This window comes from Heterocephalus glaber, unplaced genomic scaffold, assembly GCF_053883595.1.
Source record: "Heterocephalus glaber isolate CG9 unplaced genomic scaffold, H.glaber_assembly_v1.0 deba00000347, whole genome shotgun sequence".
NCBI lineage: Eukaryota > Metazoa > Chordata > Mammalia > Rodentia > Bathyergidae > Heterocephalus > Heterocephalus glaber.
Genome location: NW_028258143.1, coordinates 61,101,314 through 61,119,524, shown reverse-complemented (window position 1 = coordinate 61,119,524; position 18,211 = coordinate 61,101,314). Strand labels below are relative to the sequence as shown.

The 18,211-nt window shown below is 37.8% G+C and overlaps 1 protein-coding gene across 4 annotated transcripts in view; it reads right to left on the bottom strand.

Annotated features, from left to right (window-relative positions):
- The window catches only part of Itprid2 (ITPR interacting domain containing 2), an 86,097-nt gene that overhangs the window by 11,587 nt on the left and 56,299 nt on the right, over window positions 1–18,211 (bottom strand). For 3 of the 4 annotated variants that reach the window (XM_021247113.2, XM_087201160.1, XM_004868165.4), the window contains 8 exons: window positions 17,245–17,453; window positions 15,718–16,415; window positions 9,266–9,338; window positions 5,542–5,630; window positions 2,885–4,099; window positions 1,103–1,180; window positions 896–1,023; window positions 440–587 (listed from right to left, as the gene is read on the bottom strand). In XM_021247113.2, coding sequence (XP_021102772.2) covers window positions 440–587; window positions 896–1,023; window positions 1,103–1,180; window positions 2,885–4,099; window positions 5,542–5,630; window positions 9,266–9,338; window positions 15,718–16,415; window positions 17,245–17,453 — 2,638 coding nt within the window. The remainder of the gene's footprint in view (window positions 1–439; window positions 588–895; window positions 1,024–1,102; window positions 1,181–2,884; window positions 4,100–5,541; window positions 5,631–9,265; window positions 9,339–15,717; window positions 16,416–17,244; window positions 17,454–18,211) is intronic. The other variant, XM_021247114.2, reaches the window with a different exon arrangement.

Sequence of the window (18,211 nt, the reverse complement as noted above, 5' to 3'; positions counted from 1 at the left end):
AGCTTAGAGAGAAGAAAAAAGAAATCAAAATAAAGGAAAAGTTTAAAGGACACATTATTTATTTAAATGCAAAAGTGGACAAAAAGCCCTGAATATATTTGTGTTCTTTGGAGTTACACACATGCAGTAATTCAAATTTAAATCAATCATACTTTCATGTACTAAAATTTTTCTTTCAAAAACTTTAAACCTCTTATTGACTTTAACTTTTTCTATCAAAAAATGATCATTAAAAATTTTCAATGTCCCAGTACACATTAAATATTTAAGAGAATTACCACATCTTGTACCTAAAACTGATGTGTGGAAAAGCTTCTTAAACATTCTGCATACTTTTAATGTCATTAAAGTAAATGGTTTAAAATGAAGCGATGTGCCCTAAATTATATGGAACATCATAAACCCAGGACAAACTCCCGACAAGCCCGGGGCAGCTCACCAGCAAGGAGGAACTGAAGGGTGAAGGCACCCGCACCGCCTGCAGCTGCTCGTCCAGGCCCAGCAGGCGCTCTTCCAGCTGCAGCTCCAGGTCCTGCAGCTCCATTCGGACGGAGTTTCTCAGACTCTGCAGCTGATCAACTTCATACCTACCAGTACGGGGAAAGGCACAAAGTTTGACAATTACAACAGGTTAACTGAAGGCACCATATGCCAAGTTATACAAATCTGCACAAGAGCACTGCAGATGTGACCACTAGGACAATGGTCTTGTTTCTCTCATCTCTCTCACCACCTAACCTGCACACCGCCTAGCAGGGTACAGCTACTACCTGCAATAGCTCCTGAAGACCAGAAGTTAGTAGAACTCTATATGCCTACTTCCATAAAATGCACTTGAAAAGGTTTCTCTGAATGAAAGATTACTTGAGTTATGTTGAGACAAATGAACTTCTACCTTTCCTCCTCAGTCATATGTTGATAAACCAAGGTTTGCTCGCGCAACATTGCCAATTCTAAATCCATCATTTGTGTTCTAAACAAATTCAGGCTCCGTCTCATTACTTGAAGCTCCTGAAAAGTATTCTAAAATGCAATAAAACAAAATTACACTTCTAAATCATACAAATTATTTTGCAATGCAAAGATTTAAGTACGAACTTACTTCATAAAGAGGTAGAACAGATGATTTCTGAGTACTGTACGGAACAGCAGCAAGGTCAGGTCCTCTCATCATAGGGGACTTCAACAAATCAAAGTGGGAAAGATTAAAACCAATGTCAAAGTGGCTAATTCCAAATTTTCTAAGGTGTTACAAACGCAGAATTTGAGGCCTATATATTTTCTCTTTGAGGCAAAACTAAACAAAAAGTTTGATAATGTAAACAGAAACAAAACAAATTAGTCCCAAAGCTTCCTAGTACTCTCAGCTGTTTTATGTATAAGTCAATCGATGTATATAGTTCATATCTATGTTTTACAGGACTCCCTTCTTGCCTTGAGAAAGTATGGAAGCAAACATGAAACTCAAAAACATAGACCCAACTGCAAATGTTACCAAGAGATTACAGTAACTGTTGATGTGGCTGCAGAGAGCAGCAAACAGCATCACACTTAGACATTCAGGCACCTGCTCTACGACACTCTCTTAGTCAAAGAAGGTAAAAGCCCCCTAGCCTTAAATTTCTCACAGTATAACAAGAAAGGAAGAAAAGTTTTAAGAAATTATTACCGTGAGGAGCAGGGGTGCTAAGATGAAAACAAAAATGCTGATTAGCTAAGTTTTTCCAACAGTGGCAACACTTGAGCTGAGCCTGAACAGGAACTAGCACTTGGTCATACAAAGAAAGGCAAAAGCAGGGGACCCCAGGAAAAAAAAGTCCAAGTGGCATGTTCAGATTGCCAAATGTGCACAACTCCCAGAGCCCCACACAGTCCAGGGTGGCAGGGCACACAGCTAAGCAATCATCTGTCGGTGGCGTGGGGTAGGGCGGGGAGATTCATTAGCAATGGGTTGCCCAACAGGAAGCCCAATGTGGGCAGAACAGCTGGCCCAGAAAGGTACACAACAGGGTGCAGGTGGACAAAGCTCTGGAAATCCCCAGTAATGCACAACTGTAGTGAAAACGTGAAATAGCTCAGGAACAGTTACAACTATGTTTCCCAAGGGGGAAGAATCACCCACATTCTGGTTAAAATGCAAACCACTGGGAGACGACTATCCCAAGGATAAAATCTATACTTAAAAGATAGTGTATCTTGCATGACTTGAAACATTACAACTTTGATTTTTACTTCCAAAGTGGCTTGCTGTCTCCTCTTTCACAGTAAGACATTACATGCACTCTGAATTTACACCATACCTGATTCTTTTTCTCTGCTGGAGCAGTTTGAGTCTCTGAACTCAGTGGAGGAGACTAATTCTGGGCCAGGAGACCAGCATCAGAGGTCAGTAAGTGAAGGGGAAGCTTAATCAGAGAGCTACGAGCAGAACCAGGAGGACACGGTGCCACGGAAGCCAACAGGACGAGAACTTAGAAAAGGAAGAGGTGTCAACACATCAGATGGCAGGAAAAAGGAGAAAAGGAACTCTTGAGAGGGGAGTTTTGTTTTTGTGTTTTAAACAGGACGACTTAATGTTTTTAGAGTAAGGCAAAGACGATGGATGAAAGACTGAAAAAGAGAGGCTATTAACGAGCAAAATCCTTCTTCCAGAAAGGGAGGGAGATTCCAAGCAGAGAAATTAACTTTTTTCAGAGTTAGTTACAGATTTTCCCATGAAATAGTAGGGAAGCATACAGCAAGACAGGTATACGTCAGTTTAAACATGGAAAAAAATAAAGCTAACATAGTTTATCCCTGATAGGTCTTTGCTTTCAGTGAGCTAAAAGGTGCCCAGGGCAATAAAATTTTAAAAAGCTTAAAAAAGATCAACTCTTTCTCCTACCTGGGAAAGATTCTGTAGGGAGTTTCTAATATGATGCAACACTCTTCGCAACTGCATTTCTATGGCAGAAGGAGGATTCCCAGAGCACGCTCGGTACAGATAGGCAGCATGGCTGTGTGAGTAGGGGCACCCAAGAGGGGAAGTGAAGGCAGAGCAGGTGGCCCCGGGGATGCTGGGGACACTGTGGGCACTCAGCGTTCTCATGTGCTCACACAGGGGCCTGTCCTGCCACTCGTAAAGAGTGTGAAGGGAGCATGTGGACTGAGATATCGGCGGTGGAGCAAGGTGGGAACAGACAGGAGTCCTGCCATGACGGCGTTCCTCCAGCTGGGCCACGTCACTCGGGGAGGCCTCTTCGTCCTTCTTCGCAGGTGCCGGAGAGATGAAAATGGTGGATTTGACTAAAGACTGACTGTCAGGTGCAGCTGCCCCTTTTTCCAATTCCTGTTCCTCTGCCCCTTTTTCCAATTCCTGTTCCTCTTCGGGTGTGTATTTATAGGTGAAGGAAGGTGGGCTGCACCTGGTTTCTTTTCCGGGAGATAACCGGACATTGACGGAGGACACAACCCTTACTGGGCTCAATAAGGTGGTTGGTAAAGACTGAGACCTTCTTAGGGGATAGCCAGCTTTTGCAAGTAAGTACCTTTGTTTTAACAGATCCTTCGATTTTATCAGGCTCCGCCCTACTCTTTGATTAGACAGGCTGCAAACCTTCATTTGTGCTCTCTGCAAAGCTGTATTAACTCTGTCCACAGAAGAGGGCGGCCTCGTTGTACTTTCAGAGCTTAGATCACTGCACTTAGCTTCAATGGAAGCCAGTGATTTCGGGATATGGTGTGTGGTGTACTGAGGAAATTCACACTCACTGCTTCTGTCCACATCACTTTCACCGCTTGCTTCCCTCAGCAGCTCCACTGACTGTGCTGGAGATGAGCCCTCTTCCACCTCACTGACTTCAGCCACACGATCCCCTGGACTATGGGAGGGTGGTTCATGTCCAGCACTCTCCTCAGGCCTGCACTGAGGGAAACCCTGGCTATCTGGCTTTCTTTTGTCCGAAACTGCTGCTGTATTTGGCAACTCTTCCTCTGACTCATTAAAATAAGGCTGGTCTTGCGGTGTTGGTGTAACGAGGTCCTCACCAAACGATGTGACTGTCGTCTCACTGTCACAACTATCAGCACTACTTCCCATGGCTTGCAAGGGCTCGTGGACCTGTGAAAAGGAACCAGATGGGAAGATGAGCACACAAGGAACAAGTATCATTAGCCAAAAGCCAAGTGGATGTGATGCAGCTGTACCTGCGTGGTCTCCCACCTCAGCTGTGGCCCGGGCCACTCAGAATTGCTTTCACTGCCCCTAATCAGCTAATACCTCCTCACTTCTCACAAAGATGATTTCAGACCTTCACTATTTCCCCCAAATTTCCTTTGCAACACCTCCTCTTCTTCCAACATATAACACTCAAAGAGAAAATGAACAAAAATTTCTTAATGTTCTTCTCCAAGACCTGGAAGCCTCCTATACCTATCCTGTTTCTGGCCATTCTGAAAGGAAACCGTCTTTTTTTACGAAGTGAACCCTCCGACCCGTGCTTCTGATCACATTCTCTTCAGGGCCAGGGTGTTGTTTCTCCACAGTTTAACCTCAGATTGTTCTGGATCAAATTCATTTTCATTCTTGCTCCCCACCCCCTTCCCTTAGCTGAACAGCTTTACAAGTCATTCCAATGTTATACAGACAAAAGGCCATCATTCTTCTTTGAAAGAATGGGCAACAGCCCTAACATCACAGACTCACACTACAGGTGTGCTTAGGCCATCAGAACTGCTTTACCCTACATCTGTCTCCTGCATCAGCCACAACCTTACCTTCTCACTAGATCTGCAATTTTCTTTCCCAAAGACTCTCCTCCATCTCCTAATTTTTCTAACTACTTTCTTTCTGAGTTTCCTTAGATGAATCTCTCGTCTGTTTACCCTTTAAACACCTTGTTACCATAAGCTTTTTTTGTCATTCCAATCATTGTTAAAATCTGCTTACAGATGTTTTAAAGGCTTTTCCTGTACACTATTTGACTCCATATACAAACTATAAGCTCATCAAGAATCGATCTGTGGTGAGCCCGGGATGTAGCTCAGCAGCACAGCACCTGCCTGGCAAGCCCAAGGTCCTGAGTTCGATCCCGGTACCCCCCACCCCCTGCCCCAGAAAAAAGAACAGATTTGTGCCTGCTTCCTCAATTACCTAACAGAGTCAAGCATAAATGTCAGTAAAACACTGACATCTAACATGAGTTATTAGTTATTAGGATCCACACCTAATGTGAGTTTTAAATAAGCAAAGCAGTTACTGCAAAATGCTGAAACAAAATGATTACAAAGTAAGAAAATTAACACACCTAGCCGGGTAATGATCAAAATAATCTATATATTGGTGATCCAAGAGTTAAGAACCAGCTTTAAAAAAAAATTCAGTCAGAGAGATGAATTAGTGAAACCTACAATTCATTGTCAAATATTTACGTAACATCTACTTCCCAGAAGTTTGTCCTTGGAAAATTAAAGTTAGACAGATTCAGTCTTGAAATAGCTATTAAAAAATCATCTTTAAATGAGTAAATTAATCATACTTCCTATTGCAGAAGAAAACTTTACCTGAAGATGATTAAGGGAAAGGCAGTCTGTGGAATCTTCAGCAAAACCACTGCTATCAGAATGCTGACTTGCAGTGCGCAACAGATGATCTGCCAGAAAAAAGTACAGTTACACAAAAGCACAGGGAGGCTTCCACGACAGCAGTCTCATCTCAGACAGGATTCTCAACAGACAGAAGACACCACACAGACTCCTCCTTAGCAGAGTACGTTATTACTTGTACAAAAAAAGGAGTTAACTCAAGTTCAAACAAAAACAATCAGATTTTCTACCAGAAATTCAGCAGTCAGTCATAATTAAGCTCTAATTATACTGCATTTTGGTAAATCCAATTAATGTCTTTATCCTTAAGAGAACAGCTACCTGAAATTAAAAATCACCTCTACTAACATAGGAGTCCCAAAGCAAAGCATTTACCTTACATAAAAATGTAAAGACATTTAGGAAGTGAAATTAGAATTTTAAGTGTAGAATGAACAAAAACATGTATCCTCATGCTATGTTTGTAAGCCCAGCAGCCTGGGAAGGTGAAGCAGGAGGATTGCCAAGTACGAGCCCTGTCTGGACAACTTAGTGACTTAAACTGTCTCAAAACAAAAAGTAAAAACTACGGATGTAGCTCAGTGAGAAGGCTCTGTGTTCAATTCCCATTACCAAAAAATAAAATTAAAGTCATAAATTAAGTAATTGGAAATGCATATATACTTAAACATCTCTGATGTTTCAAATGATGCAAATATTTTAAAATTATGAAACAATTCTTTCCCAATAATTTCAAACAGAATCAACTAATATATAACATTGTTAATCTTATAAAATGCTTATGTTTATTTTTCTGCTGTAAAACTCAATTACTAGTTAACCTAAAAAAATGTAAGTAAAAAGGCCAACTACACAGAGCCAGCATGGTCACACCCCCATCCACACTACAAGTCCCACAACGGGAGACTCTGCAGCTATTACACTTGCTGTAGGGCCGGCCCCCTCAGGAGACGGTAGGTAGGGTTCCACAGAACTTCAAAAGCAATGGGCTAAACGGAGTGTGTTTACCAAAGCCATGTTCACTTAGCATCTGACCCATATGGAGAAACCAGACAATATGACTGAATAAAATCCAAAATCAATTAAAGTTCACTTGATATTTAAAATATTCCACAGCAGCCTCAGGTTCCATAGGCTAGAGTGATTTCTTTCCCCATTAAAAATTTAGAGTAATTCTAAATATTAATAAAACTAAATGAAATATTAACAGTAACAAAACTACATATTAATAAAACTACATAATTAAATATAGAAAATTACACTATGTTCTTGAGGAATTTAGGTAAACTGGAATTATGAAGCTGAACTGCAATAAGCTGTTAACATCAGTATTAGACATTAATTAAAAATGATTAACACCTTAAGTTACCAAACAATGATTTTCTCTTTTTTAAAACTAGATTGTTGGGCTTTGAAGGCAAAAACTTTATTCCTCATATTCCAGTAAGTAAGAACAGGCTGACAATAAAAAATGATTGCTCAGTGCATCAATGGTAATTGTTTCCTAAAAACAAGAACAGAACGAAGCAGGCATTTCCATGATTCAGACGTGAAAGTGCCTGTCTGCTTGGGCAAAGGGCTTGTGCCACAGGGCCCACGGAAGCAGGAGGGCCTGCCCAGCTTAGACTGGGGTTCCCGCCGCTGCCTCACATGCGGCAGGGCAAGGTCTGGTTCTGCTCGCTCAGGATGCCAAGCACTGCCAGTGCTCAAGAAGGTTAGGCCCTAATGTAGGGCTGATTAGGCTCCGAGCAGGTGTGGGGCATCAGAAGAACACACAGGCCTGGGCGCAAGTTTCTACTGTGTTGTTTCACCGCCATAAGCAATAACTTCTCTCCTCTGCCAAATGGAATAACAGTAATTCTTCCATTTCAACATGGCTCCTTTAGGAGCTAAGCAGAACACAGGTGAAACTGTTTTGTAAACCATAAAGAACAATCTAGGGTCTTTAGTCAGACATGTCTGTTTTACAATAAACAAAGTTCTCCATTAAAAGAGTGGGATTAAAAAGGATTAAACCTCTGTCCTGAAGATATGATTTCATTTCTAATTTAAAACTAGGATATTAGAAGAAACATTAAAGCAAAGGGGAAAATAAAAACCCCAAATCTGGAAACATTACTTTTTCAATATCATAAAAAAAACCCAAATCAGAAATCTGTATATTCTCTGCTAAAGAAAACTTGTGTGTTTTCTGTAACAAAAAAAATTTGAGGATACTCTCAACGTACCTAACAAATACTATCCTGTGACACTGAGTTGATTTACCAATCCTCTCTAGGTGAATCCTACACTAGATTAGAGATTAAGATCATTTTAACTTGAAAAGTCCTCCTCCTAATGTATTATATCCACTTTTACTAAATTTGTGAAATGAACTACCAGTGGTTCTAACTCTGCAATTATGAATAATCTAAGTTACTTATATATCACATTATCAGAACTGATACGCTACCTTCCAAAATAACTAAATTACTATCACTGTTTTCTGTCCTCTCAGGTACATATATTAAAAAATTTGTTAATAAAAACCTGATTCACAAAAATATTAACACTTTTGCCTATGACAGCAGAAATTTGAGTACTAGAAGTGATAAGAAAAAAATCCAAATACAAATCACATTCCATCTTTCCCACCACTGAGATACAAATCAATTTTACTAGCTTTTAATCCTCCTTTGACATGTGGCAAGCTGCTTTTTCCAGTGTATTCCTTGACTAACATCCACAGCAAAAACTCATTCATTTTAATGAAACTGCATTAGAGCTCAGAAACACACACGTATACTTATGGACTTATAAATGGAAAAAAAATAAGTAGAAAGTTCATTTTCTGTCTATCTAGAACTATAGTGACCTAGTGAGGGTGATACTCTTGTTCTTTAGTGCCTACTGCAATAAAAGAAAAAACTCACCTCCAAACGTCTCTTATGAAGTAATTTCAGAGATCAGGAGGGAACAAACATGTAATCTCCTATTCTAGGAACACACCTATAAATCTTTGTTTTTTTAAAAAAAACAGGGTGGTTCAGTATGTGCAAAGTTTTAAAAATAAACAGCCCTCCTACCGTCAGTGGTCATTTTAACTTCTTCCTCTCTCCCTTTCTCTAAATCTCGAAAGCCTCATAAATGTTAAACCAGATATCTTCTTCTAGTTGCCAAGTTGAAAGTGAAAGGAATGGATTCAAAGGTTTTTTGGTCAATAATTAATAATTCAAGAAAAGCACACTATCTATAGCCACTCACCTTTGACTCACTGAATTTAACTAGGTTTAACTACTGCTGAGAAACTGGTGCTTTTTTGTCAGAGGTCTATTCCATGTATTATATTTACAAGTTATATTTGAATAATGGAAACACACTGATGGGTAACACAATATATTTTTCAATCATTAACAATGTGAAAAGTAGGCCTACTCTGTTACTCTTTGGATCACGTCCCATTCAGCCCTCAGAACTGAAAAATACAGAGCACATAAAATTGTATAAAGAGGTCATTACAGGATAGGCAAACCAGTATTAGTGTATGAGCATGAAAGTCTTCAAGAAAATTTAAGGAATCAGATAAGCAAATGATGAAAAAGCTTGCCTCTGTGTCCCTACACTTTCTACAATTACAGCCGCTACACACACTGACCTCACTGGATAAGTGTGCTTCAGGAGCAGGGGGCATCAGCTGCCTTACCTCTTTTGGATCTGGTGAGACCCAGCTGGTAAGAGGCTGGGACATGAGGGGCTTCTCCCTCTGTACTCTGAACCTAAAGAAGAATTTTAAGTAGTTAGAACTAAAACATTAACAACAACAACAACAAAACCCTAAACAGTCAATGGCAAAGAATACTCTATAACCTTGTATTAAACAAATCAGCCTGACTGAAATGTACCAAAGCACTGTATAAAATTTAGAGACATTTTATCTCAAAATAATTAGAATATCCCACCACTTAATTTTCTGACCTAGTTTCTGGTTAACAGTAACACTCAATTTAGTAGATAGCAAAGAAAAAACACTGCATGCATGAACTCTTTCTAAAAAGTTGCTTTCAGATTAAAAAAAAGTCAGTTCTCTAACCCTGAAGGAATGTGAATGCTCTATGCAGCAGGCTATGACCTGACACTCAGAAGACGCAATTTACAAGTCTTGCATATTTGAAAAAGAAACATCAAGCTCCCACTGCAACATCTTCTAAAATCACACAAATTTTCAGGTATCAAATGTCAATCATATGTAAGACTGCTGGCATACATATTCTGTTAAGACATATTTTGGGAGTTTTAAGTACAAAGGCAGGTTTTATTAGGGAACTATAATGCTGAATGGGCTGAACTACAAATCCTTCCTAAAAATTCTACTAGAGAAGGTATTAAAAACCCACAAAAGTTGTCTTTTTGTGCATCTTTTTCTACCTGCACAACATCACTTAGGAGTTTTCAAATTCCTAATTGCTACCCTCACTCTGCAAATATTCTATCTATTCTAACATAACTAATTCTGAATAAAGATTAAAAATATGGGGGAGGAGGAAGTATACTAATTTCCATCACTTCACTCTGTAATGATTAGTACTAGAATAGTAAATAATATGCTAGTAAGATGAGCAAGATTTGAAGTAGAATTCTGGTAAGTTTAGAGCTGTAAGTGTACTCAAGAAGAAACATTCCACAGGAGTAAGAGAAAACCTAGCATGAAAAAAGCCCAAAGTAAGGCATTATTACCTAACCTAAAAACTCTTCTGATTAAAAATCTTTTAAAGACTGAAAACCTAGTGGTCATTTAAGGCCATCACCTGTATAATAGATGTGTAAGTCCTACTATTCTTTGTTATTATTTAAAAATAATAATATAGCACTCAAAGCAGTAGAAACAAGTTCAACAGGAAAACCATTGTTTTGTGTGTGAGGGAACAAAAATGCATTTCTTTTTATATTCAACAAAAGGCCTATTATTAGCTACTGTTGAAGCTCAGCCTACTTCAAAGAGTTTTCTATAAAATAAGTATCAAGTACATCAATACCAGAGAAACCAAATGACTTTTTTATTTAGTTCTATGGAATCTCTGCTTGGATACCACCTTAACACCAATCAAATTATAACCTCTTATTTTAAATGGAGAATTATCACATAATTCTATTTCTTTGGACTTATAAAATTAATCACAAAATAACATGACTTTAAAGAACAAGTTTTCTCAGTGTATTACTCTCCAAGATGTTACTCCTGCTTGGCAAGGTGGTTCAAGCCTGTTGTCCCAGGGGGCTGAAGCAGGACAGTCAAAAAGTTCAAGGCCAGCCTGGTTAACTTAGCAAGACCCTGTCTCACCACAAAAAATTAAGAAGGGCTGGGGATGTAGCTCAGTATGAGACTTTGACTCAATCTCCATTACTGAAAAGAGATAAACAATAAAAATGTTACTCTAGGCAAAAAAAATTCTGTTCTTTCATCTTTAATTACAAAGTCCCTCATCAAGTGCAAGAAAGGACCACTTTTAAAAAATCTGACAGTCTAATTTTACTGATAGAGCTACTAATGGCTGATTATTATTCTCACTTAGCAAAATCATAGTATGCAATTGTTGAAGACAGAAACAGACAAGCTAGTGACGGGGCAAATTTCTTAGCTTATTATAATTTTATTATTGGTCACAATGTGCAAAAACAAGCAGTCCAATTCAAGATGTGCACACCTCAGAGAATGACGACGCACTCACACTAGTTCAGACGGGACTTTCCCTGTTCAGTGGTTCAAATGCCCAGTGGGACTCTGGTCATTTGCTACCAGAGGCTTTTCGTGAAATTCCTGAGGACCAAATGTAACTGACCCAAGTGATAATCAATAGGCGCTCATCACACTGTTTAATCTTCATCTAAGCTTGAAACAAAGCAAAACTAAACAAGAAAAAACCCAACTGAACCAAATGATAAAATCCTTGTTCTCCATATTTGGGATTTAAAGAAGTAGAAAAACAGCTTAAATAAAACCCACACATTTGGGTTACTGCAAAAACCACAGCTTTCTGAATCAATGCCTTGCTAACACGACAGGCATTTACTTTGGTCATTAAACAGCTGTCAAGTTTATTTTGACTTAGGTGCATTTCCTAGGCACAATATTACTGCACTGTGTCCACAGTCCAGCAGTGAATGGGTGTTCTAACTTAAACCTTCCACTATAGTTGAGAGATATATATGTAGCTCTTTTTGAAAAAATTCAAAATTAAAGTTTTAAATATTATAATTCTGTTAAATTTTTAATTTCAAAAGACTTCAAAAGAAAGCATTATTTTCAAGAGAAGTTGTATGGAGCTGCATAACCTGGTAACTTGAGCCCTATGTCTGACCTACCAACCAATCAACCTATAGCAAGTCAGCTCTATGCTGTACTTAAATGTAGGTGTCTATAGAAAGACTGGAATTAATTCAAAGCTTATTCACAGCATTAACTGGTAAATGGCTCATGATAATTATTTGTGATAAACACCTCAGTTTTCCCTACCGTAAAATAAAGATGAAAACTACCTCACGGACCTTAGGGGAGTCACTGCTGTAAAGTAATATTAAATGCTAAGTAGAGGGGTGATTTCTCACTTGTGAAGAGGAAAAAACTGGAAAATTAATTCAAAGATTCCTTTCTGTGCTAGTCTGTAATTCCATGATTACTTATAAAGTTTCATTCCAATGAAAGCTCCCAAGTTTTATACACATACAGTTTATTTTTACTACCAGGTAAATACTTTAAAAAAAAAAAAGTTAATGTATTTTAGATAAATAACAAATACCAAAATTCAGTGATTACAGGCTTTGAAGCATCAGAGATCTATACAGATATCACATGTTAGACTTTACATTCTTGGCTTCAAAAACACATAGTTAAATTTGGAAGACCAAAGGAATAACAACTATGTGTAAAGTATCTGATTGATTTTGGATTATCTTAACTCAGAACAACAGATATAATGGAAAAAAAAAATCCAAAGATTTAGCAGTTAGTAGTAAGGTATACCAGTAAGACTAACAATCAGTATGAAGACAAGATTAAAAAGTTATTAAAACTTCAGTATTTTTTTTAGCTTGTGTATATATCCAATAATGATATTTAAATACAAGTTCATTTGCAGAGTAAAAAGACCACACAACAGTGTTTCAGAAATACAGATGAGAGTTCTCCTTCCTCCAACAAGCAAGCATAAAAAGATTTTCTTTTGCATCTAAGAGATAAACAATTGCTTATTAGGTAGGACCACTTTGGTTAACAGCAATCATTCATATTACTACTACTCTATGGCTTTGTAGAATTACCATGATGTAGTTAAAATAATTAATCAGTGAAAATAGAAGAATTATACATTCAAGTCACTAAGAATCAGAAAACTCTCTAAAAAACAAAACCAAAAAGAATACTCCAGAGTAAGATTTTGAAACTTTTAAATACACTGAAAACATTCTAAAAATCTTTTTATAAGGCATGTTGACTTTTAATTGAAAATACAGTAGTCTTGCCTTCTTGCTTTTCGTTTTTTAACAAAAGAAATAGCCATTTCAATTCTCCTAGGCCTCGGTCAGTCTTGTCATCTGTTCAGGCCTCTCACCTTCAAGTGCTTCCTCTCTCTGGTCCTGAAGACTGTCAAGTCTAACCGCAGATCTGGGGCACAGCAGGCAGCTGCCTGGGCAGAGCTAGGCCGGCACCACTTGCTCTCTCCTGACATCCCAGGGCAGCCAGTGTTCAGATAATTGGTTTGAAAACTGGCTGGGAGAGAGAAGGCTCTAACTTATATTTACTCCTTGTTTGTGCAGGAAGAAAATTCACAACAGGAATCAAACCTCAACCAAAAGGGATCCAAAAGAAAAACTGTAACAAGCTACTTTGAATAGGATCTAAAAGTCTGCTTCAATGAGATTGTTCTCATCTGTCAATATGATTCAAATCATGCTTAAAAGGAAATTAAAATAACACATCATTTCCCCTCTTTATCCATTGTTCTACAAGCTTTCTTTAAACTTCCCAAAGGGATAAAAACACAATTGTAGGATTTTTTAAATCTGCATTTTAAATATATCTGAAAAACAAAGATTCATTATCCTTAAAATCCTTCCTATTTAAAATGTAGCTATGGATGATCAAATATTTTTTATTTTTTTAAACAAAAAGCTTCCCTTATTCTTCACTCACCAATGCATGTATTTCAAATACTGCCCACATCAATTTATCATGAACTGTTTTTGCCAGTAGAGGGAGTAAAAATATTCAATCAGCAATAAAAATTAATTTTCCACCAAAGTGCATCTTGCACACTATAAATGTTTAGTCTTTTATGTATGCCATCTTAAAAATTTAAAAGAATAAACACACACTGTAGCTTAAAGGCCAAAATTCTAGAAATAAAAAGAACTGCTTTGACTTATTTGAAAATATACACATAAGAATATTGTCCAATCTGTTACTAACACCAGGTTTCTGATAAACATAGTATGTATAGATTCTTATATTCTTCTTTTACAGTGAGGAAACTAATTTCATACTGAATTATCATAGAAGGGGGGCCCTAATATAAGGCAAGAGCTCATACTTTAATTATAAGTGGTAGGAAGTTTAGTTACGAATCTAAACTACAAAGTCAGATAGGAATCAGTGAAACAAAATAGAAGTTTTAATGCAATCATTGGTCATTTTAGTCACTTACTGTAATAAGAAATTATGCTAGAGATTAAAGAAATAGAAATATAAAATATCTGAGGAAATGAATGAAAAAGCTTGCAAAAACGTAAACTCTTTGAGCTTTTCCTGTAAAGTACTAAAAATAAATATATTCAAAGACCCCCAAAAAAGTAACCAGCTGTATCAGCAACTGAATTTGTATGATAAGTGAAACTGCTTCACTAACATGAGACACAATCAACAAGAGGGTATTTATGGGCATAATCGATTATCCCACTTTCTACTTTTCTAAAATAATAGGCACATATGACTCTAAAACTACTGTTAATGATTATTGCAGGTAATCTTTCAAACATTTTCAAAAAGGAAAACTGCACATGGCTATATAGTTTACAGCCGAAAATTTTCACTACCACACATATGCCTCAGTTTCCTCATGAGACCACCACTGCCTGCCCCCAGCCTGAGAGAGGCGGCACTTCGAGGGCTAAGTGCATTACGCACCGCCCTCCACAAGGCCTGCCTGATCAGCTTTAGCATCCTGCCCTGGGCTACATGGCTCCAAACAAGAGCCAGTTCCTACAGTTCAAAAGGAAGTTTTAAAACAGGTGGGCTGATGCACACCTGTAACTGCTGCTACTTGCTACTCGGGAGGCTGAGGCAAGAGCAAGACTGCCAGTTTAAGGGCAGCGTGGGGAACTCAGTGAGGCCCTGTCTCAATAATAAAAAAAAAAGGCTGGTGTAGCACTAGAGTGCCTGCTTAGCACGTGCAAGGCCCTGGATTCAATCCCTAGCAGAGGAAAAACAAACAAAAAAAAACAACCACAACCAGAAAAAGAGTTTCATCTAAACCTCAGCAAGATAAGTATCTTATACATTTGAAATTTATGTTAACTAGTAGAAATATCAGTGAGTAAAAATAAAGTCATCAAATGTTGGTCTCTATACTTACAAAAATCCTAGTTAGTGGCCTCTCAAAGCCCCTTCTTGGGCTCCCTACCCACTTCCAGGTACACAGCATCTTCACCAACATCCATCCCCAAGCCTTCTTTATCCTTTTTCTTACCACTGAGATGTCTTAAGAAAAGCTCCCTGGAGACACAGCACTTCAGTGGCAGAGACTGAACACAAACCCCTTTGATTGCAAAGCCTATGTTTTTAACTATTATGCAATACTGATTTGAATTTGAATGTGCTCTCTCAGGGTTTTCTTGGCATCAACCTAACACGTGAGAGAGAAAAGGGGTTATAGGTCAGGTATCAGGTGGTGAGTGGCAGAGGAGCTGGAGGGGCCGAGGAGCTGTCCCACTGCCTCAAAAGAGCATACAACTTCGGGAGAACTCTTTATGAAACATAAACCTAGGAGGTCAACATTAAGATGCACTTTTCTAGTACAAACCTATTAGCTACCTCTCATTTCATAAACATTTTGGGGACTGTTTTCCCTCTCTATTTAAACCTGGTCTCAGTAAATTTTTGCCTACCTCTTCCATTTCGAAGGAGTCCTTCTGTTGGGTCATTATATTCCTTATGGAGGGGATGGCCAACGGTGCACAAGGTTCTTTTTCAGGTGTGGACACAGGGATGTGTTTCAGATCACTGTTTTCCAGCTCACCTTGGCTGGACACATTGAAATCACTACCTAAGTCAGATTCTATAATGCCAGATTCCTTGTACAGTTTACTCTCATGATTTTGAGTTTCTTTACTTTGCCCACTGTCACTTTCTTGGTTAAAATTACAGTTTGCTTCATCCAAAAGCTTGCCAGGGTCAGCACTCTCTGTAGCAGGTGCTGAACTACCTGAGACTTCTTCTTTAACTGTAGCCAACACAGAAGATGAGTCCTTCTTCTTTAAAACTTTTTGAGACTTTTGATCATTTTTATTGCCACTTTCTTCCATTAGTGAAACACTGAGAATCTTTCCTTTTTCAGTTGCAGGGGAAGAACTACTACCTTCTCCTTTCTCTGCTTTATCAACACATAAGTTTAGTTTTGATAGTGTTTTCATTAAACGATTTGCAGTGTTACTTCGGGTTAAAGGTGGAGGCGCATCTGTCTCCTTGGTAGAGGCCACTGAGGAAATACTTCCAATTCTCTGCAGGGGAGTCCCAGAGACTTGAGAGTACAAAGAAGAAAATGCATTGGCCACAGTAGTAAGCACTTCGATTTGACGAAAACGGCCTACATAAGGAAAATAAAAGAAGTATTAATTTTATATGTATATATACTTATGTTTATAAATACACATACATTAAGCCTATACTGTTTAGAATTCTACTAAAATCACGTATTTCCTACCAACCTAACACTTATATCCTGTGTACATTCACTAGGTAGGGAAGAGGAAGACTTTTACCCTAAATCTTAGATTTCACCAAAAAAAAAAAAAATCCAAAAGCACAAAGCATGATGGCAATACTGAATTAAACAAAACTAGTTATTGAAGGACAGCTGTGATTTGTACTGAGGTCTTGAACCTGACTAAGACTCTTCTAAGTGCTTCACTGAAAAAAGTACATAAGTACTTTATATGCTGAAGGGATTTACAGAGTTCTTAAGGATCCATGAAAAGCCAAAAATTTTCCATTTTTTGAACCATTAGTCAACAGAGAAAAAATAAGCAAAGATACAATATCAATAAAAATGTAAAAAATTGGCCATGCTATTTTGGATTTAAAGTAAAACACCTAAAATGAACCGACTTCATGTAATATTATTAAGGCTCCACTCCTTACTGAATAAATGCAATGTGGAGATAAGTATAAGGCTTCACAAGTAAGTTATGATAACTTAAAAAAGCCAGTAATTGGGGATAAGAAGAACAGATATTAGCCTCTTTAAATAGAATAAAAATTCAGAATAGCTGTTGTGTTAAACATAGCTATTGTATTGACATCACTAATTAATGTTCCAGTGCTATTCCTGAAATCAATAAGGCTTTAAAAATGAGACCATCCTACTGTAGATACTATCATTTTAAAAATAATATGCTCACAATTAAAAACCTTACTTGTTAAAGCATAATTTGGGTTCTCTACTTCCATCCGTTGCATCTGAGCACTCAAAAATACTTTAATATCTATTCCTCTGGCAAATGATGATGAATTAAAAAATCTGGAAGGAATTTTAGAAGCAATATCGGGTTCATCTCGTCCAAATCCAAGATTATAAAGAATTTCTTCAGGATCTTCCTCATAAAGTTCCAACAATTCTGAAACACTATAAAAAGAAAACAAAAGATACAGTAAGATATAAAGCAAATTTACAGTCGATACCACATTATAAACATATTCTTGCTTTCCTATGCTAAAATCTTCTCAGCTTTTGTTCTTTAAATTATTAATTTCAACATCTTTTGCACTAATGGAATATATAGCCATTAGAAGGAGTCCACTTTTGAGGCTGCTAGTATTGGAAAAAAAGGGCTGACCCATAAGAATACACTCTAAGGAGTTCCTCACCTTATTTTTTTTCTCATTTTATGAGTTTTCCGGTAAAGCAATTAAAATAATTGAAGGACAGATGAGGCAGAATAAGGGAAAAGCAGATTACAGAAGAAATGAAAAGGAAAAATACACTAAGTTTGCAAACTTTGGTACTGAAGAACATACTGCAAAACTTGAGCTTTGCTATTTTTGTCTTAGGAGAACAATAAGGTTAACAACCTGATCTTAGAAAGGGAGGGAGGAGCCTGCTTTCAAATCCTGTCTCACCACTCCCATTCAGGGAGGAGGAGGAGTGGTGAGGAAAGGTACAGGAAACTTCTTGCCAGGATTCTTTTAGGAATTGAACATGTCTTATCCCTTCCCTACCAACAATAATGCAGGCTTTCTAAAGCTCAATGAGTAGGAAAGTTAGAGATGGAATCTGTACAGGACACTTCAGTCTATTTCAGGTAAAGGTCAAATTGCAATACTTATAATTGGATAATAGTTTAAATTAGTCACACAGGCCCATGTGTGTGCTTATCTTAATGT